This window comes from Idiotropiscis lumnitzeri, chromosome 20 (genome assembly GCF_059441095.1).
Source record: "Idiotropiscis lumnitzeri isolate Australia: NSW breed Sydney's pygmy pipehorse chromosome 20, RoL_Ilum_1.0, whole genome shotgun sequence".
NCBI lineage: Eukaryota > Metazoa > Chordata > Actinopteri > Syngnathiformes > Syngnathidae > Idiotropiscis > Idiotropiscis lumnitzeri.
Window position 1 is genome coordinate 9,860,756 of NC_142410.1, and position 20,107 is coordinate 9,880,862.

The 20,107-nt window shown below is 45.2% G+C and overlaps 3 protein-coding genes across 4 annotated transcripts; 2 read left to right on the top strand and 1 right to left on the bottom strand.

Annotated features, from left to right (window-relative positions):
• Nucleotides 1-429: 429 nt before the first annotated feature.
• On the bottom strand, nucleotides 430-3,926 carry dclre1a (DNA cross-link repair 1A (PSO2 homolog, S. cerevisiae)). Of its 2 annotated transcripts, none has more exons than XM_088284490.1 (9): nucleotides 3,339-3,926; nucleotides 2,233-3,153; nucleotides 1,978-2,111; nucleotides 1,767-1,885; nucleotides 1,495-1,638; nucleotides 1,282-1,427; nucleotides 1,070-1,224; nucleotides 849-990; nucleotides 430-749 (listed from the first exon to the last, which is right to left on the bottom strand). In XM_088284490.1, the coding sequence occupies exons 1-9, from the start codon at nucleotides 3,688-3,690 to the stop codon at nucleotides 586-588; spliced, it is 2,277 nt and encodes a 758-aa protein (XP_088140616.1). In that variant the 5' UTR covers nucleotides 3,691-3,926; the 3' UTR covers nucleotides 430-585. The 2 variants fall into 2 exon arrangements, with proteins under 2 accessions (XP_088140616.1, XP_088140617.1); XM_088284491.1 differs by having other exon boundaries at nucleotides 1,070-1,240.
• A 336-nt stretch (nucleotides 3,927-4,262) lies between these two features.
• On the top strand, nucleotides 4,263-12,673 carry nhlrc2 (NHL repeat containing 2). The gene is made up of 12 exons (XM_088283757.1): nucleotides 4,263-4,488; nucleotides 4,989-5,141; nucleotides 6,386-6,435; nucleotides 6,550-6,955; nucleotides 7,695-7,816; nucleotides 7,899-8,028; nucleotides 8,578-8,671; nucleotides 8,791-9,022; nucleotides 9,825-9,947; nucleotides 10,065-10,274; nucleotides 10,351-10,564; nucleotides 11,410-12,673. The coding sequence occupies exons 1-12, from the start codon at nucleotides 4,326-4,328 to the stop codon at nucleotides 11,664-11,666; spliced, it is 2,154 nt and encodes a 717-aa protein (XP_088139883.1). The 5' UTR covers nucleotides 4,263-4,325; the 3' UTR covers nucleotides 11,667-12,673.
• A 3,275-nt stretch (nucleotides 12,674-15,948) lies between these two features.
• Nucleotides 15,949-17,778, top strand: adrb1 (adrenoceptor beta 1). The gene has a single exon (XM_088283758.1). The coding sequence runs from the start codon at nucleotides 15,967-15,969 to the stop codon at nucleotides 17,200-17,202; it is 1,236 nt and encodes a 411-aa protein (XP_088139884.1). The 5' UTR covers nucleotides 15,949-15,966; the 3' UTR covers nucleotides 17,203-17,778.
• The last annotated feature ends 2,329 nt before the right edge of the window (nucleotides 17,779-20,107 follow it).

Below are 20,107 nucleotides of genomic sequence, written 5' to 3' on the forward strand. Positions count from 1 at the left end.
CTATAAAAAGTCTACACACCCCTGTTCAAATTAGGGAAACAATTATGATCCTCTCCTTTGTGTTGCTGCCCCCTTGTGGCATCTATAGGCTATTAAAATACTTTTAGGGTGAGTGTCAATTGTGTTTCGACAGAGGGGTCTTCTTAGATGAACTTGTTATTATAATCTGACTAATTGAATATTTCATTTTTCTTTCACTCGCATGGTGACTGAAGTGGATGGAAAACTTTGGTAAGAGTTTTTTTTTCCTTTACATCTATTGCATTTTCTGATCTTGCAGATGTAATCATCCTGCGTCAGCAAGGATGCTTACCACTGCATTTTCCCAGCAGCTTTTGTCACGACTGATTACATGACTGCATTCACACACATCAGCCCAAAATACAGAATTGAATCAGAACACGAAGAAATTATATCAGCCAACAGAGAGAAGTTCAAAACATTTATTGTGTGAGAATTTCATTGAAAAAAAGTGCATAATAACAACTGCATACACAATACATTTGCATCATATCGTTCCGCAGATCTGCTTCTGGCGTCTTGAAGGATAAACGAAAACCACCATTCGTTCACGACATGATTTCTTTACATGCTCGAGTTTCCGCCGAGCCACTCGCTAAAGTGTTTCTCCATGGCCTTTCTGGCGGCCCAGCTGCCGATGTTCACCGTGGGGATGATCTTGAGCGGCCGCAGCCACTGGACGAAACGCTTCAGCTCCACGAAGCTGCTGTGTTCGCTGTACGGAATCCCTGCAGATAGAAAAGAAAGCCGCTGTGAGAAGTGAAATGAGAGGAAATTATGCTGGCACGAGAAGAGGCTAAAAAGTAGACGCCGCATTGGCCGCCGACCGTAGATTGAGATGTTGCCACTGACGACCGGTTGAATGTTTTCCACCGACGCCATCTGCGGGCTGAAAGTCCAGCCGGTGGGTTTGAAGGCCACCAGACGGTCGTACTGGCTGGAAAACCTCCCCAAATGCTCCTGTAGCTTCTGTGGAGAGATCATTCCCATTTCAATGCTGTGAAAACAAGACACAAAGAATAATAATGCGAATAACGTGTTCTCCTACTCTGATGTTGAGTTGCATCATGGGAAGCACGTGGACCTGCGCCGCTTTCCAGTCGGTGGTTAAATGTCGCTTGATGTGCTCCGACTCCAGACAGCACATGGTGTTGTATTTGTCCCGGGAGAGGCATACTTTGGAGCTCAAAACCTCCGCCAAGGCTACAAAGACAGGAAACTAATGATTTTATTTTTGTTTCCGTGACAACAGATGCTCACCCAAGAAAACCTTCTCCTTCCCCACAGAGTAGGATCCGCACACCACGACGGTGCGAGGGTGCAGCGTCACACACTCAAAGGCGGTGCTGGCGGCAAAGTTGATGACTTCCTGTTGGCGGGGGAAGGTGTACTCGGGGCCGCAATACCTACGAGGACCACGTGGTTAACAATCCCATTATTCATTCCACGACGCGTGTTGACGGCGGCGCGTACGTGGTGTCCAAATAAAGCGTGTGCACTCTGCACCCCAGCAGTTCCGGGTAAGCCTCCATGGAGGGATCGGCTCGGAAGTCGCCCGTGTGGAGGACGGTCTGTCCGTTGGGCAGGAAGAAGAGCAACATGGCTGCTCCTGGACAACTGAAAAAGTGGGCAATGTTTTAAAACTACTTTTAGGTTTGAGAAAACATAACAGAAGCAATCCTGGAAGAATAAGATGCTTGCAAGAGACAGAATAATAATAAAAAAAAAAAATCATTAAGACGTACTGGTTGTCGTCGAGCAGGATGACTTGCGCCCCCTCCACGCTCACCCTGCTGTTCATGGGGAGGACGTGCACGTGCTGCTCCGCCACCTTCAACTTACTCTTCACCAGATTACCTGTGATCTGCCAACAACAACTTCAAGTATTACGACACACCACTCATCCATTTCATAAGACACCCCACCCCCCCAAAAGAAAGTCTCATCTTGGCTTACTTGGTTACAGTAGATGGGAAATGTGGACTTCTTGCTGAGCCCTCCGTAGTGGTCCGAGTGGAAATGGGTCAGGAAGTAGGCGGTGATGCCTTCAATGGCGCCGTACCGAAAGGCGTCGATGGCGAACGTCGTGCCTGTGTGAAGTTGAAAAGAAAAGTAAATAAGACTTTCTGGTAAAAGTTGTGGACGAAGAAGAAGCCGAAGTGCTGGTGAGCTGAGCTATTGCAAGAAAAGGCACTGAAGGAGGTTGCTCACCAGGAATCTTTTTATAAAACGGACACCGTCGTGGTTGTTCTTCTCCATCGTCCTTGTCTCTGTTCCACCATTTGTTTCTCCTCTCTTTGGTCTGCCTCCTTCCCACCTCCACTTTGTTGCCATCTCCACTAACATCCTCCCCGCCCCGGTCTGCATCTCCAGCCGCGTTCCTCTTCCAATTCTTCCTGGCCGCACTCCCGGAAGCCTCGACTTTCTCCTCCACTTTCAACGCTTTGAGGCCAAAGAACACCCCGATGTCCGTCTGCTTGAGTGCAGAACCTCGACCCACCCAACTCGGACCCTTCCGAGGAGGCGGTGTGCTGGACTGGGAGGGTCCGAGTGGTGATGCTTGAAGAGTTTCCTTCAAGCGTTCTAAAACCAACTTCTGGGGGGATTGAAGGTTTTTGCCAGCAATCGGCAAGACTCTACTGATGTCTTCGAGGTTATCCGTTAAATCCGGAAGTGGCTCGTCTTCACTGAAGAGAACCATGGATTCTTCGTTTTCAGATGCGTCTTCACGAACTGCGTCTATCTCAACGGGGAGCTCCGAAAGAGGCGAGTATGATATTAAATCCTCGAAGTCCTGAGACGCTTGGTTTTCCGCCGGCGTCTCCGTCTTACTTCCCTGCGAGGAGGTAACAGACGAACGGCCACTGGAAGACCAGCCTTTCTTCTTCTTCATGTCGTCTGGCCCGGGCGAGCGCAGCAGTAGGAGGCCGTTAGTGGCTTGGGATGGCGGCAGCGAGGAAGGCACATCGATGTGGTCTCCGGTGGCATTAAGGTTAGGAGTATGGCGTTCGCTGCCCTGCGAGTGGATCGGCGTAGCATGGCTGTTGGCTCGAGCGTGGGCCAACTGCGTGTGGTTGAACTTCTTGTAGTGGTTTGGAATGGAGGACGAGCACAAAAGACCATCAGGGCATTCTAAGAGAGGGACAACACAAGACATGAGAAATCCACGCTGCCCTGAATGCATCAGATGTAAGACAAATTGACCAACCCCAAAAGCTTAGTAATTGCCCATAGATGCCACAAATTGGCAGCAAAGCAGTTTTTTTGTATTTGGTGCCGTTTTAGTGCCACTACAGCGCAGCCTTGACCATCCTTACCTTTGCAAGTGTCCCTTGGTGTGTCCAGACATTCAGCAACGTGCCATCTTTGCGACTGCACCACTAAAATGCAAAATGGCATCTGGCAAATGGGACAAAAGTCATCCTTGGCTTCATTGTTTGCCTCCTTTGCAAGTGACGACGAGTTAGCATCACATTGTCCATTGTTTACATTGGCTGTGACGTCACTCGAGGTAGTCGCGCTATCCCGCGTGTTATGTGACTTTCTCGGCGTCGTGCATGTTCTCCTGCCCGCATTTCCAAGATCAGACGACGAGTCGTGTTGCCTCTTTTTCTTGACGAGAGGTTTATATTCCCAAATGTCACTTTCCGAGTCGGTTTTCTGTGACATTTGGGGCAAAAGTGAAGCCTTCCGGGCGTCACTCAACACAACACGACGTGCCCAAAGCCCTCGTAATAACAAGATAATTAACGCGTATTACCATCCCGATTAAGATGAGGCTAGCACAAACGAATACGGACAATCATTATGAGATATAAATGCCACTTTACGAAAACAGCGTATCATTGTTAACCGTAGAAATTTGAATCAAGTTGACGCAGGGCACTTACCGCCACAGTGCCTGGTTGAATTAAGTAAACGCAGTACTCCAAACGTAGCAGCACTTTCAAACAAATTGCCGGGCAATAAAATATGTTTGTACTTTTGTTTAAAATCATTTCAATTTTTAAAATGTTGATTTTAATTTATCATACATTCGTCGAAAGCAGCTGGGTTAATCTATATGATGACCACTTTTCGCATAAATTCCAAACGCCGCACTTTCCATTTATTTTCTTCCTAATGTAGTCGGTCTACGGTACATCCAAACAGGAGAGAACAGCATGATTTTTGATTTAATATGATAAACAGGCCCATGTAATCATGTTTTCCATTTTATTTATTTCAGTCCATCACATTTTGTCGAAAGAAGCGGTGCGAATCTACATTACGTTTACCCAACAGGGTTAGCTGAAGTTGGAAACATGGCTTCTGGGTGCAGCTTGTCAACTCTGTTTCCGCTTCAAAGTGTGCTCGACGACGACTTAAATGACGCCGCGACACAAGAATCGATGGAAGCTCTCGTCTATGAGTATCTGAAAGGCATGGACGAGAGGGAAGACCTTAAAATGCCGGACTTTGAGACCGGTAAGCCGTTGACGTTGGCATACACGCCAATGTTTGGATTCTACTCGAAGTGTTACATGCGTAAAACGGGACTTGTTCGTCCCCTGACTTTCGGGATTTCCGAGTGATGTCGTTTGTCTCTTCTTATGATCCATATGAATGCATTCTTATCCCTGTTTAGCAAATAGTGTTCTCTAGTTGAGATTCAGAAATCATAATAGGTAATCAATCCTGTGAACTAATGTCGTCATTAGACAAGGCTATGACCTAACACAATTAAACTGAGATTCGGGTCTGTGGAACGATTTGTAAGATTTCAAGACAGTGTTAGAGTTTTAAAATAAAGATTTCAAGTCAGAGTATGAGTTTGTGTTTATTGACCTAGTGCAGTGCTGCAATACCTCAACACACCAATGGATGGTGATTCAGAGCAGACCCGAATAAAACAGTTTGCGTCGGAACCAGTAGCTTGACTACCTCGTTGCATAATGATGACTTTCTTCTTTTGTGGTTGGCTGCAGGTCTGGAATGGCTGAACACGGAGGGCCCGCTCTCTTTAAACAGGGAGCTGGCGGGAAAGGTGGTGCTGCTGGACTTTTTCACCTATTGCTGCATCAACTGCATGCACATCCTGCCTGACCTTCACCATCTTGAGCAGAAGCACTCAGTCCAAGGTACTGTACTGCTTGTACAGTATTTTGAAGTACAAAGGCATTAACATTCAATAGTAGAAACAGCTCTCTGGTCTGTGCAATGTCACATACCTCAAGGAAGCAACAAATCACAATAAGATTTTTTATTGAGCCGAGGTCAATGTGGTACTTATTTTTGCAAGCGGACAATGTACATAGTGCCATAGTAAATATAATTTCCACCACTTACAAAAGGAGGTGCTTGTTTTAAGTCAGTTATATATTTTTTCCATTTATTTGCTCGGATGCCCCAATATGGTACAGTACAATATATTGCTCTACGCATCACCGTCATGACGACACCCAGTCTTATTCAATCACTCAATCGACTTCACCCTACGTGACACTGTGCCACCACCACGTCCGTTGTCATCTGCGTGGCGTGTGGAAGAGTACCTAAAAATATGCCCGAGCTTGAAATTCAGCTGCCAGCCCAACCGGACATTGGCTTCCCATGCACACACACACACACACACACACACACACACGCACACACACACTTCCGTGTACTCGCCACACATTATCACGCTGGCCTTATCTTTGGCACGGCTTCGGGTACATTCTGTCTGCCGCTGTGCTCCGTGAGGTGTGGGAGCCACCCACTTCAGTCACTCCCACAGTACGCAGCCCCGCTCGCCCGTCATCATTGCGATATGTTTTGGGCAGTGGATGAAGAGGTGCAACATCTACTGCAGATTCATATTTTGTTTGTCTTACGACTATTGAAGTCTAAGTGAAGTTCTCGGCAGACCACATCACGGGACAATTTCCCTCAAAAGTCTACAAACCAATTACAGATCAATGGCCGACTTGTAAATGGTCGTTAAACAATTTGGCTAAGGCTTCTCTCAATGAAAAGCGGCGTGCGCAGTTGAACACGAGGCTCCGAAACTTGTTGTTTTTCGACAGCAATTATGTTGTGTAACATGGGAGCAATCAGATGATTTCGGGGAAATCGTTGTGAGGAATTTGTAACCAGGATAGAGTTGCTTCCTTTGACAACAACCTAAGTTGTTACGTTAAGTGCTTTGGGGGCCGTTGAAGACATGAAAGCACAACTTGTTCTTGAGCAGACTTACACAATTTGTTGTTGAGTCACAAAAAGAAGGTTTATATCCGAACCATTAATTGGCGTTCTTTTTCAAACAAAAATAAGCATACTGCAAAACTTTCAAACATTCAGAAACGCTTCAAAGTTTTAACAACATTGTATTTTTTTATCACAGATGGGCTGGTTATTGTTGGCGTGCATTCAGCCAAATTCCCCAATGAAAAGGTGAGTCAAGCCTCAATGTACGCCGTCTTTGACGTCTTTAGCCGTCAATGGCGGTAAATGAGTTAAAGGGAAGAAAAAAAAATCACATTTCTATTCTCCTTCAAAATTGTTCAGGTTCTGGACAACGTCCGCAGCGCCGTGCTCCGCTACGACATCCGCCACCCGGTGGTGAACGACGGGGAGGCGTGTCTCTGGCACCAGCTGGAGGTCTCCTGCTGGCCCACGCTGGTGTTGGTGGGCCCGCGAGGCAACCTGCTCTTTGCGCTGGTGGGCGAGGGCCACCGCGACAGGTTGACGCTTTTCGCCGACGTCAGCCTCCGTTACTTCCGGGAGAAGAAGCTGCTGCGGACGCACCCTGTGGGTGTCAAGCTCTACCGGGACTCGCTACCTCCTAGCATCTTGTCTTTTCCCGGGAAGGTCTGCGTGGACTACGTCAGCGACCGGCTGGCCATCGCGGACACGGGACATCACCGCATTCTGGTGGTGTCGTCTACTTGTCAAGTTTTACACGTCATCGGAGGTAACGTCCCGTGTATCCTTAAATGACAATCTTGATATTAATAATTTTTTAGAAAAAAGGACATTTCTAAGCAACAAACAAAACTTTTGAATGATAGTGAAATTTCATTCCACAAGTGCTACTTACCATTTAACACCCTAAACTGTGACCACACCATTAGAAGAAAAACGAAAAAAAAAAAAAAAGTTTTTTGGATATTTTTAGATCCTTCCCATGCTTCAAAAAAGCCTCTGAGGAGCCACATGGCCGCCACTGCTGTTCCCAGACCAACACACGAGTTGGCAGCATCGGGGACGATGCGCACACTGGGAACTGGCACCGACCTCCATCATGGGGACCAAAATGCCCAGTGGGACTTTTATTTCTGTCGGCTGAACTCATTTGGCGGCTGCTGTTTGCTTTGGGCTCTCCAAATACATGCTGGAGGAGCTCGACTTTTTGCTCTTTGGTGTTGTTAATCCAAACATTTGCTCTTTTGATTAGTTTTTCTCGTCATGGGTTTATTGTTAGCAATAAAGTTATATTGGTAAAATGTTTTATTAATTTTTTTTTTTTTTACTTTTTCACCTCGTACCTCAAAATTGTTTGATTCATTGGAATTAATTTCTCAATAAATAATTCATTTATTGATTTATTCTAAGTAACAGATTGAAGAAGCATTGGTGGAATATTTTTTTAATATATGAATGTTAATTATAAATACATCATTTTATTTATTTATTTTTTTTTCTGGGTCCAGGGCCTGAAAGTGGAAGGCGCGATGGCTCCCTGTCTGAAGCCTCCTTCAACTCCCCTCAGGGTGTGGCCATGAAGGGCGACGTGATCTACGTGGCCGACACGGAGAACCACCTCATCCGAAAGGTCAAATTAAGACAAAGGTGGCTTTTTGGAGTGAACTCTGTTTTAGGCCTCATTCTCATGTGCGCGTCCGCCGCCAATGCAGGTCAACCTGTCGGAAGGGCGGGTGAGCACACTTGCCGGCCTCGGCGTGCAAGGTACGGACAAAGCTGGCGGCGCGATGGGAGATCAGCAGCCAATCAGCTCTCCTTGGGACGTCTCGCTCGGCTCAGCCGGTGAGTCTTCCAGCCCAAATTGGAGTAGCGGCTCTTAAAACGTAATTGACTTGAACCTCGGGGCCCGTTCGCACTGAGAAGCCGCAGCAGTAATCCCAAAGGACTCGGTCTTTAATGTGGAGCAGTCTTGTAGGTCAAAATGGGGCAGATGGGCTACGACATATTATTACCTCAGAAGCGCATTTTGATCCGCTATTTCTATGTCTAGTGTCCCTTCCTTGACATTGACATTTTGATGACGTTACCTTGTTTCCTACCGAACTTCCTTCCTGACAAACGGGAAAAACAGCAACCAACCGTCCGTGTACTTACCTGTCTACTTTCCTACCTAGCAAACAAACAAATAACCTGCAACCTCGTTCCTCATTTATCTACCTGATACTTAAACAACTACCAGAAACTGTTGTTATTCGATTACAAAGCAAGCATACTTTTTTTTTTTTTTTTTTTAACGAAGTTTGACAACCCCTAATTGTCATTGAGCCGGTTTGGTGGACAGCCAGGGTTAGTGACAGGCGTGTGGGTTTGCGTGTGTGTGTGTGTGTGTAGGTGGCGTCGAGGACAACGTGCTGTGGGTGGCCATGGCGGGAACGCATCAAATTTGGGCTTTGTTCCTAGCCGATGGGAAACTGCCCAAAGGAAGGTGAGACAAGCGAATATTCTTGGTGTACCCTGACAGAAAGTGGCTTTTCCTGAACTGTTCTCACAAAGTCGGAAGTGTAGAATTGTCCGCAGTGCATAACGACATTATCACGTCGACAGCGAGTCCAAAGCGGGGACGTGCGTGCGATGGGCCGGCAGCGGCAGCGAGGAGAACCGCAACAACGCCTACCCGCACAAGGCCGCCTTCGCCCAACCCTCGGGCTTGGCCGCCGCCCCCGAGGAGCCTTGGAGCTGCCTTTTCGTGGCCGACAGTGAAAGCAGCACCGTGCGCACGGTGGCGCTCAAGGACGGCGCCGTCAAGCTGCTGGTCGGCGGCGAGAGAGACCCGATGGTGGGTGATCGCTCACTCAGTGTGTTTTGATATGGTCGGGGGGTGGGGGGGGCAAAATTTTAAGTCTCGCATTTGTACAATGAATTCAGCTTCCACATTCACGCGCAATTTCGGTCTCTTGTTATGTAATAATATCATCCTTCGGCGAGCTTTCTTATCTAATTGACACTGAATGTCTTCTCTGTTCTTTCACCACTTTGATGTTTCCGGCGGAGTCTTTATTTAGCCGTTTCATACGACTCTTCTGCGAATCTGGCGGCCATAATTGGAAAAGATCACTTTGCAAACTGTGGCGCTTTTGTCCAAGTTGTGCTGTTGACAAGGCTGTTTCTTTAATAAGTTTGGAGATGGGACACGCTGTGAATGGCTTCCGTTTTTTATTCTGTGCTTTCGTAATCATTTTATTATGTCATATGAAATAACTTTCATCTAACATTGCCATTTAATTCAATTGGTAAACTTGAGCCCACTTAATTGTACATTCAGACATCAAATGGAGGAGCGTTTAATTGTTAAGCCTGTCATTAACTTTGATAGATAAATAAATAAACATTATTCGTAGTAAATGAATAATATTTGGACCGATTGAATGAATCTGTATTATTTCCGACGGCTCACATGATAAGGCCCAGTGGTTGGAAATCAAGAGCCTGATGAATATAATAACGTCTTACAATGACTCATCTGCTGTTCAATTTAGCTGCTTAAGACTTGGATGGCTAATGTTGCTTTCTAGTTTGTCACCTGACAAAAAAAAAAAAAAACGTTTTTTTTTTTTTCTTCCCCCCCTTATTTCAACCAGAACCTTTTTGCTTTCGGCGACGTGGACGGGAAGGGCGTGGATGCCAAGCTGCAGCACCCGCTCGGCGTGGCGTGGTCCCCGCAGCGAAACTTGCTCTATGTGGCCGACTCTTACAATCACAAGGTGAAAATGCGTTATTCTCATCTATTATTATTATTATTTTTATTTTTTTAAAAAGAATAAGAAGCGACAAGCCATAGAGAGCCATGTAAAAACATTCAAATAAACGCGTGTGCACAGATTAAAGTGGTGGACCCCAAGACGAAGCTTTGCAGCACTCTGGCCGGCGCAGGAGAAGCAGGCGACGTTGTCGGTCCAGATTTCGTCACGTCCCGCTTCAACGAGCCCGGCGGAATCTGCGTCGGCGCCGGTGGCAAGCTCCTCTATGTCGCCGACACCAACAACCACCAAGTCAAAGTACTGGACCTCCACTCGAAGACCGTCTCACTGGTAAGATGCTTTGCGATGTTTCACAAGGCTTCTTCACCTCCCATCGCTGACTTTCACTTTCGACATCCTCCTCCAGTTGGTTATTCACTCCGACTCGACAGACACGGCACCTGCCAAAGCGAAGGCTCCCACCAAAACCCCCAAGTTGCCCCGAGGGGCCGTCAGGATTGACATGCCGCCGGTGTCGGTTTGTGCCGGACAGACTGTAGTCATGTCTCTGGCGCTGGCGCTTCCCGAAGGAGCCAAACTCACAGAGGAGGCGCCAAGCTGCTGGGCCCTCTCCGCTGAAGGTGAGGGTCATTTTTGTTTTTCCTCCTCAAAATTCGACACGCATTTTTTTTTTTGTCCATGTAGTGTCAGTCAGTAGTCCATAGATTAAGTTTGCAAGTTCTTCCATCATTCCGAGCAACGCTACGAGCTCGCCCGTCAGCGCTATCAGCAGCATGGTGCTGTTTTTCAGCACGATAAGAGCGCGGTAAGTCGCTTCACATAATTAGCGTCCGGGCTATGTTATGCGATCCTCGTGTCGGTCTCGACTTAAGCTGATCTGATCAGCCCGCAGCGGGAATTTCAACATGCGCAGTTTGGAGTGCATGTCTGGACTAAACGGTGGCTTTTTAGTCGCGGCTCTTCTGGGAACGCTCATTAATCAGCTAAAGAATTAGCGCTCCCTCGCCCGTGTTTGCCTCTCATTGTGCAACGTTACTTCCTGATTCAATGAGAGCAATCTTTTTGTTTTTTGATTGCGGCACATTAATGTGTTGTGAGATATCGGGTGTGCCAGTGTGCGTTTACACCATATCGTGCGTCTAAATCACGGGTGGGCAAACTTTTTGATTGGCGGGCCACAATGGGTTCTCAAATTTGACAGAGGGGGCCGGACCAGGAGCAGATGGATGGAGTGTTTTGGTAACCTCACTTCATCTGAGAAAAGAAATACATTTAATTTCAAATGAAAATGAACAAAAGCATTACAACACAGTATTTAGAAAATAAAACATATTAACAAGGTTTATTCATTTAATTTTTTTCAAATTCGGCGGGCCGGATCAAAACATTTAACAGGCCACATGTGGCCCCCGGGCCGTGGTTTGCTCACGCCTGGTCTAATTGTAAGCCTTTTTTTTCCCCGTAGGCGATGAGTGGCTACTAGACGCAGAAGCGGTCACCGGCGCCATCACGGATCTGTCAAAGCCGCTGCGCGTCACCGCCAAAATTCCGGACGTTGCAAAGAAACTGAGCGCGGGCCTCACGCTGAGCGTCTGGCTGTACTTCTGCACGGCGGTGGGGGCGGCCTGCACCATGAGAGCGGCGGCATTCTACCAGCCTCTTCAGCTCAGTGACATTCCTGCCACAGGCGAGGTCACTGTTGCATTGACACATTCTCTCTAAAAAAAAAAAAAAAACTTACATTTGGCGCAAGTTGCTAAAAGAATAAAAAGAACACCATACCTGTCTTGCATCCGTCAGCTGACAGATGAGCTGAAGATGCTTTCTGACTGCCTCGCTCCATTTGGGTAAAAGTGGGACGCTTCCAAACCTGATTTTCATACGCAGTAGAGAGCACTCTAAAAAGCACTCCATTACATCACAGGCGTAATGGACATTTATTGCTACAAATCAAAGCGCTAGCACTCCTTGAACCTGAGCTGCCGCTTGAAACATGAACGCCAGGCTTTAGTTATGCAAGGGCGAAGTACTGTAGAATGAAAAGTGAAAGGAACAGATAAAAGTTGGAGCAGAAAAAAACTACTTAAAAAAATCATTTTCAGGCCACACTGGCTTCTAATCTAGAGACTAGCCGCTAGCATATTTTTTGTGTTAGCGTTAGCATCACAGCTAACATTTCTGTTCAATCATGGACCGTTTCAATGCTTTTTTGTTGTTGCTTTTTTTAGCTCTTTTTTTATCAGCACTTGAACTACTGTTTGGAATCGTGTACTCTGAGTTAAAATCCGAGCTAACATTACCGTTCAGAAGTCTGTATTGTTTGAATTAGCATTCAAGCTAACGATATTGTTTGCAATTTTGTACAAATTGACAGTACTCTAGTCGGCGCCGCTCTTCAAAGGTTGCTAATAGTGTGGGAGGTGTTGCTGGTATCAAAGAGCAGATCGGAATGAATTTGTGAAAGGATTTAAAAAAAAGAAAAAAAACGGGAGCTAAACTGTCACAAGATGCCATGATAGCGCGTTTACGCCACCTTGGCTCTAAAGTGCCTTGAAAAACGCTTGGCAATAATCTTTTCAAAAGACTTTCCTGCATTGCTCAAAATTAACTTTTTTTTGAGGGAGTTGAGTTTTATATCTTGTCGGCCCCCTTTGTCAAGAGGTCGACATCTCAATGCTGCACTTTAAAAATGGAACAGAAAGAACAAATAAAGTATTTTTTATCCAGCATTTTCAAGAAGGACTTGTTTGTTTGTTTTTTTTTTTGTTTGCGACACTGCTGGCCAGTTAAGGATCTGATGAATACTCCTGTGTGGGGCTGCGGATGGTGTCCTCTCAGTTGTAGTTCCTCTGGGGTTGGGTGCTGTGCGCCCCCGCTGGAGGTTGGCGGAGGTTGGTTAACTCGTTCACAACCAGCCCAGTAAAAAAAAATGGATTTTGACGTATTTATCCGTCAATGGTATTGAATGAGTTAACATTTAGGAACCACTGCTTTGTCAAAGCAAGAACCGGTGGAATTTTGGTGCTATTCAATTGGTCCTAATCGCAGTGATGCTCTCCAGGGGGACGACTCGCCTTCCGACCCAATCATTTATCTTTTGTGTGACGTAAGCGCTCAAGGCAGTCCGGAATGGCGGTGCCTCTGCCTCCTGAGGGACTTTGATATGCTAGAACTCTGTCTGTCAAAACAACTACCCCCAAAAAATAATTAAATAAAAATACAGAATGCATGCCGAAAATTGTTGCGGTGGAGGGTTTAAATGAAGACAATGTGACAAAAAATGTGAGCTTTTAAAGCCGTACCATCCATTTAAGACTTCAGTTTCCCAAATGTACCTTTGCTTTTTTCCTCCCATGTATGCATTTCTGCACATTTGCAAAATATAGATGCACACATAGCGGTAAAAAAATGTAATGCTTGAAATAATGCTGACATATTTTCCTTTTTTTTTTTTCCACCCCACTGTACTGCCTCTGCGCTCTGAAAAGCAGCAGCGTTCAAAAGGTCAAGCAGGCTTTTAAAAGCTGCCTCAAAGCTATTATTTTTTTTAAGTGGTTCAAATGTGAAAGTTTACTGTGAACTCTCTTGAGTCGAAAGGCAGAATGCAGTTTCGCGGCCAATTACATAATGTGTGTGAGCGTGTGTGTGCATCATTGGCAAAACAAAGTGGTCCTATTTCCAGGAGAAGAGATAACTCGGTTAAGTCTCTTCATCGACCTCTCGTGTCCCTCATAACACTGATGTGAACTTTTGGAGTTCAAAATCATTTGAGAAGAGGGCAAATACTTTTCTGAACCGTACATGAAGGAATGTTTTGTATAGACATTGTCATGTAAATAAATGAATGATTAGCAAATAATACATTGACGCCAAAGCTTTAGTCGGCTTTTATTTTAAAGTTGGCCCTCATGGTGGCGTGCACAGTTGCTTGACTTTTCTTCGGCATATCAGCTTGTCTTGTCACAATGATCAGTTGTCAAGTCACAAACTTTTACCTTACTTAACCCTCCTCTCATCCTCATTTTCTGTGTACATCCTGTGTCCTCCAGTATGAGTGGATCATTTAATTCGAAATTTCACAGTTTTAGTGAATAATGGCAACGATTCACTTTTCGACTGTTGGGGTCAATCTAGGAAAACTCGTAAAATATCAAGTTCAAATATAGTTTAGGACTCCTGACTCACATAAAAATCGTTACTATTTCATTTCGATTGTTTATCAAACAAAACACCAGTCTGGATGAATTGCGTTGGGATAGATGGAGTGATTGTGATTGTAGTTGGATGAGACATATAAAAAATTTCACAATATGTCGTCGACATATTCGTCCGCACCTGCACGTGACGCAAATTAATGACAATCCGCCACACTCAAACTTAACCTCGACGTGAAGCTTCGCCGACCGTCAAATAATAGCAACGAGGGGCTTCGTAGCTCAAAAAAAGGGGGGAGAAAAAGTCAAGTTAACGACCGCACAGCCCTGGTCGAACTTGAAGGAGTTTTTTTTTTTTTAATGACTTCGTTCGAATGCGCTGCGAGCTTCGCGAACCGAACCGAAGTGCCACCATGACGTTCCAAAAGTCGCCGTCAAACTTGGAAAAAAAAGCGTATTGAGGTAAGATGAAATGTTATCTAGGAGTGGAAGACTGAATTAAACTAAAGAGAAATGTTCCGAGTTGAATTTATTGGCGACGTGGAATAAATTCCACCTGGTAATGGAACATGTTAGCGCTCGCTCATAAGTACTGTTTGCTATGGCTAAAGTACATTTTTTTCTTTTTTTCTACATTTTTTTTGCTATGCCTAAGTACTTTATTTATTTATTGTTACGGCTACTTTTGCGTTGCTTTTTTTTTTTTACTATTTTGCTATGGCTAAGTACATTTTTATTTTTTGCTAGGCTATAGTAATTTTTTTTTGTAACTTTTTTTGCCATGGTCCTTTTTATTATTTACATTTTTTGCTATAGCTAAGTATTTTATTTTTTTAATTTGGCTCAGTATTTTATTTTTTATTTTTTTTTTTGCTCTAAGTATTTAGCATGACATGTCCCAGCCAATATTACACGCAAGTTGGGTTGACTGTGTGTCACATTTGAAAATTGACTTTAGACATATCTGAATGTCTAGATTTCTGTTAGTTATTTTAAGTGACAGTATTGCCATATGCAATATTTGTAAGTCATCCAAATTATTTTTGCCTAGTTTTGTCATCTTACATCTGTGGGCCTCACACATTGCTGCAGCAACGTTTGGATGCACACCTCACTTGACTTCCAATAAAGGTTAGTGGTGACACACCATTGAAGTTGGACTTTTTGCACTATTAAAATATGCATCGGTACTGACTGGTGGTCCCTCTACAGTCAAAATGGCTTGGTAGGAAATTCCAAACTGATTTTATTCCCGTTGTTGCCTATCATGTACATGTGCACTTGAACTACTTGCATTTGGATTGTACTGCAGCGGTGTGCCTTTTAGCCATCCGAACTCGGCGGTAGATGATACATAAAAATTGTTTATGGTGTACAAGCAAAGCAACCTTCCAGAACTCAACTCCCTTCCAGAAATTCCCTTGCAGGGGCGAGCCCCACTTTTTCATTTTGTCATCTGGTTTTAACCGCGTCAGCATCTGAGGTGAAGAACTGCAGATCGAATTGGAGGTTGTACCGTCACTTTGCAAATGAAAATCTGCGTTTTAGCATTTCATTACTCATTAAAATGTGCTCACATTTATTCCAATGCTTAATTTCCCACCCTAGTTAAAACCCCAATTTAAAACCTGAACCCATGTTTAAAACTCTTAAAACCCGAGGTCTCACATTCTTACACTTCAAGTTTGTTAAATTGTTCAAAAATGCAACCCTACATAGAAAGGCAAACCCAAGTTTAAAACCCTAATTTCCAAACCATGCTGTGCATGCACGCCCATCACTGGAGTTGAATGGGAGGTGATGAGAGCCTTCTGATTGGCCAGCGTGGTCATGACGTAACCATTCCCACCGATTGACATCCCGGGTCGATGCTGTCGTTCGGAGCTCCAGATGGAGTTGGCCCGCGACGGGAGCCCGTCATGGGGGCCGTTGACCCCCGCAACGGCACGGAGCCCGGCAGCGGCGGTGTCCGCCCGTCCGCGTCCGAGGAGTGGGTGGCGGGCATGAGCCTCCTGATGGCGCTCATCGTGCTCGCCATCGTGCTGGGCAACGCGTTGGTCATCGTGGCCATCGCGCGGACGCAGCGTCTCCAAACCCGCACCAACGTGTTCGTGGTGTCCCTGGCGTGCGCCGACCTCATCATGGGCGTCCTGGTGGTTCCCTTCGGGGCTGCTCTGCAGCTGCGCGGCGCTTGGGACTACGGCTCTTTCTTCTGCGAGTTCTGGATCTCCGTGGACGTGCTGTGCGTCACGGCCAGCATCGAGACGTTGTGCGTCATCGCCGTGGACCGCTACGTGGCCATCACCGCGCCGTTTCGCTACCAGAGTTTGCTCACCAAAGCCCGGGCCAAGGCGGCGGTGTGCGCCGTGTGGGGGGTCTCGGGACTCGTCTCCTTCCTCCCCATCCTCATGCACTGGTCCCGGGATAGCGCGCACGCGGCGTGCTACGAGGACCCGGCGTGCTGCGACTTCGTCACCAACCGCGCGTACGCCGTCTCGTCATCCGTGGTGTCCTTCTACCTGCCCCTGGTGGTCATGGTGTTCGTGTACGCGCGCGTCTACCGGGAAGCCAAGCAGCAGCTGCGGAAGATCGACCGCTGCGAGGGCCGCTTCCACATCCACGCCAGCGGGGCGCGGTGCAAGAGGAAGCCGCCGCGCATGGCCGCGCTCCGGGAACACAAGGCGCTCAAGACGCTGGGGATCATCATGGGAACCTTCACTCTCTGCTGGTTGCCCTTCTTCGTGGTCAACGTGGTGCGCGTTTTCGGCGCCGAGCTGGTGGACGAGGACTTGTTCGTCTTCCTCAACTGGCTGGGTTACGCCAATTCGGCCTTCAACCCGGTCATCTACTGCCGGAGTCCGGACTTCCGTCGGGCGTTCAAGAGGCTCTTGTGCTGCCGACCCCGACCGAGGAGGGAGCGCATGCTGCACGTCAGCTCCTGCGACCTGAGCCGCTACTCGGCCGGCTTTATAGCGGCCTCCTCGCTGGAGCCCGGCGGAGGCGGAGGGACGCTCGGCCTGTGGACCGACTGCACCGGGATGGACAACAGCGACAGCAGCCTGGCCGGAACCGGGAAGCTGCCGCGCTCCGAGTCGCATTTCTGACTCCAAAGACTTTTCTGCCCCTCATTTTTTATTTTTAGTGCAACAGTGAAGGAGCTCATGTGGGCTATTTAAAAGCCTCTTGTGTTGAAGACCAAATTAAAAAAAATATTTTAGCCAATTAAGGCACATACTTGACAATAGCCTCAAGCCCCCCCCACCCAAAAAATCTTACACTAATCTTGTCATAAATGTTACAAGTAACCCGTTTAAGATTAAATGCAAATGTATTGAACTTCAAAGTTAAATACAAGTGAACTTTACTTATAGGCTGTGATTCTTTTATGTGCCACTGGAGGGAGTGCAAGTAACACCATTTTGATAATCACCGATCAAATGGAGGATTATATATTCTAATTTATTTATTTTCTATTTTATCTGCTTGGCGCTATATGTCGCTGGCATAGAGATGAAACAAGATACATTGTTTGTCTTGAGTAATTTTCGAGGGACCAATGAAGTGAAATTGGATTAAACCTTTGAGCCAAACCACACATTTTACATGAGAGAAGGCCCAGAAAAATTAAAAGGAGAAAAAAATACTGAAAATAAGACACTATTGTTTCAATTGAACGTTTACCTCAACATTGAAAAATAGTCCTTGAAAAAAATAAAATGTACTGAACTTAATTTAAATATAACTCAACTATACTTTAAGGAGTGATTCATTGAGACACCACTAGAGGGAGCCCACTTACCACGAGTAGACGAACAAAGATGCATTATTTTTTCGTATGTAATAATTCTTGGATCCATTTCGTGAAATTGGATATTTCTCTTTACAGTTGGTGGCAAATGTTGATTGAGTCGTTCAACCAAAATATTCAACTTCATTTTCATTTGTTTTGGACTCAATCGTGATGCAGATGTTATACTTTAGAGAACAAGAAAGGGGCAAATATCCATTTAATAAGATTTTATATATAAAACAGCACTTGCGGTAGTAGAACACTGACACATTACTCCTAAAATATTCTTCAATGTTATTGGGGAAAAGGGAAGGTGGGTTTATAATCCTGGAATGGATCAAACAGTTTTTCTTGTTCCTTTCTTTAACCTCATAAAAACCATTGAAACATTTCACGAATAATAATAAAAATACTCTCGGGCTACATTGTCAATAATTCATCATGCCAACATGTCCATTTAGCCTTTTTTTTTTATTGTACAAAAATGAAATGTGTCATTGTCATTTTCCAGGAAAGCGATTTTATTTTCTGGCTGCCGCCGTGAACTTTTAGTGGTCGGAGTCCAAACATTCATCAATATTTTATCAGCGTTCACTTGGACTAATTTACAATTGAATAGAATATATTGTATTGCTTTAATAATTACTAAATGGTCCTAAGAGCGCACTTTTGCTTTTGTACGTCCCCCCCTACTGTTCATTTCAGATACGATGATGATTGTTCTCACAAACTGGACAGTAAGGATGTTTTGTTGTATAGCTTGTATGTGTGCGCGCGTATTGTATTGAAGCTCACTTTGTGTTTTACCTCACAGCCGTCAACAAGTGCAATTGCAGCCAAATTTTGTTTCTGTGAAAATGTGACATATTTATTTCTGCCCACGAGGTTGCGGGTTCGAGTACCGAATTGTGTGGAATGTGGCTTGACATGTTGGTGAGTTTCATGTGGAATTAAAAACAAAAAAAAAAAAATTCTGCTATTTCTTTGTGCTTTATTGATTTGGTATCTGAATGCAAGCCAATGATGTCGTAACCGCTGGCAACAAAAGCGAGCACACCCCCACGTGAAAATATACAAATTGGGCTCCAAGCGTCACTATTTTTTTTTTTTTATAGCCATTATTTTTCCAGCACCACAGATGCTCAATTGGGTTTAAATCCAGACTTCTACTTTGCCAGTAGGGGAAAAAAATGTGAATGCAACAGAGTCGCGCTTGGCAAATGCAACTTTGTGAATGGACGAGGCTCGTGTCAGTGATGACTTCTTGGCAAACAAAAGAGCGCTTTATTATTATTAACGGTTGTTTTCTTGGCAGGACGTCTGCGCTGAGATGAACAGAGCGCACTCACAGATGGAGTCACTCATTTGCATTTTGAAGAATAACAACATTTCATAATGAAACAGGCAGGAGGGCGCACAAACAAGTTGATGAAGCCAGAATGCTCTCATTGTTTTTTTTTGTTGTTTTTTTTTAATAAGCGAAATTATGTGATGCCCTATGATAGTCAGTGTGTATCTCCATTGTGAATGAAGAAACTGATTTTGTGATTATTTGTTGCATTACAATTAGGCTAGTATATTGCAAAACAAAATGGAAAAGGAACATTAACAAAACAAAAACAGATGCTCAAAACTGGGCTTTTAAAAAGGGGTGTGTAGACTTTTTTTTTTTTAAATAAATATTGGTTAGTCGTTTAAATGTGCTCTTTGAACAGTCTGCGAACGCTGCAGCTTTTCTTCCACGATTTGCATAATAAGGGGCAGCACATGATGATCTCTCTCGTTTCCAATCCAGCGACCTGAAACATGAAACGGCGAGCCATAGGCTTTGACTTCTTGCTCTTATCTGCTTCCCGCACGCTCAAAGAGTAGCTGGCAAGCAGCACGAGTTACTCATCAATTGTGTACCGACATGTCCTCGCGTTGAGCCACAAGGCGGCTCCGTCACGCACCACGACATATGAACTATTAATGCAAATGTTTGCTGCAATTTCACAGCTCATTAGCCAAACGACAGATTTTATTTTTTTTTTTTAATTATTTATTTTCTTTTATTCCAAAGCTGGCGGCTGCTGTCTGTCGCAACCGTTCGGGAATGCTGCCAAATTCCAGCTCAAAGCAGACCAAAGTGGAAGCGAACTCGGCGCATAAATGGGAAAATAATTCAGCGGGACTGATATTCTTCCGCGCGAGTGTTGACTCGTCTCGTTTTGAAACGA

Bases quoted from the DNA above. Each gene is read 5' to 3' on its own strand.
- adrb1 (XM_088283758.1), top strand. From the start codon at position 15,967: ATGCTGTCGTTCGGAGCTCCAGATGGAGTTGGCCCGCGACGGGAGCCC.
- nhlrc2 (XM_088283757.1), top strand. From the start codon at position 4,326: ATGGCTTCTGGGTGCAGCTTGTCAACTCTGTTTCCGCTTCAAAGTGTG. The intron at 5,142-6,385 runs GTACTGTACTGC...TTTTTATCACAG, and splicing joins GCAGAAGCACTCAGTCCAAG to ATGGGCTGGTTATTGTTGGC. The intron at 8,029-8,577 runs GTGAGTCTTCCA...GTGTGTGTGTAG, and splicing joins CGTCTCGCTCGGCTCAGCCG to GTGGCGTCGAGGACAACGTG.
- dclre1a (XM_088284490.1), bottom strand. From the start codon at position 3,690: ATGTCACAGAAAACCGACTCGGAAAGTGACATTTGGGAATATAAACCT. The intron at 2,112-2,232 runs GTGAGCAACCTC...AACTTCACACAG, and splicing joins GTTTTATAAAAAGATTCCTG to GCACGACGTTCGCCATCGAC. The intron at 1,639-1,766 runs GTACGTCTTAAT...CCACTTTTTCAG, and splicing joins ATCCTGCTCGACGACAACCA to TTGTCCAGGAGCAGCCATGT.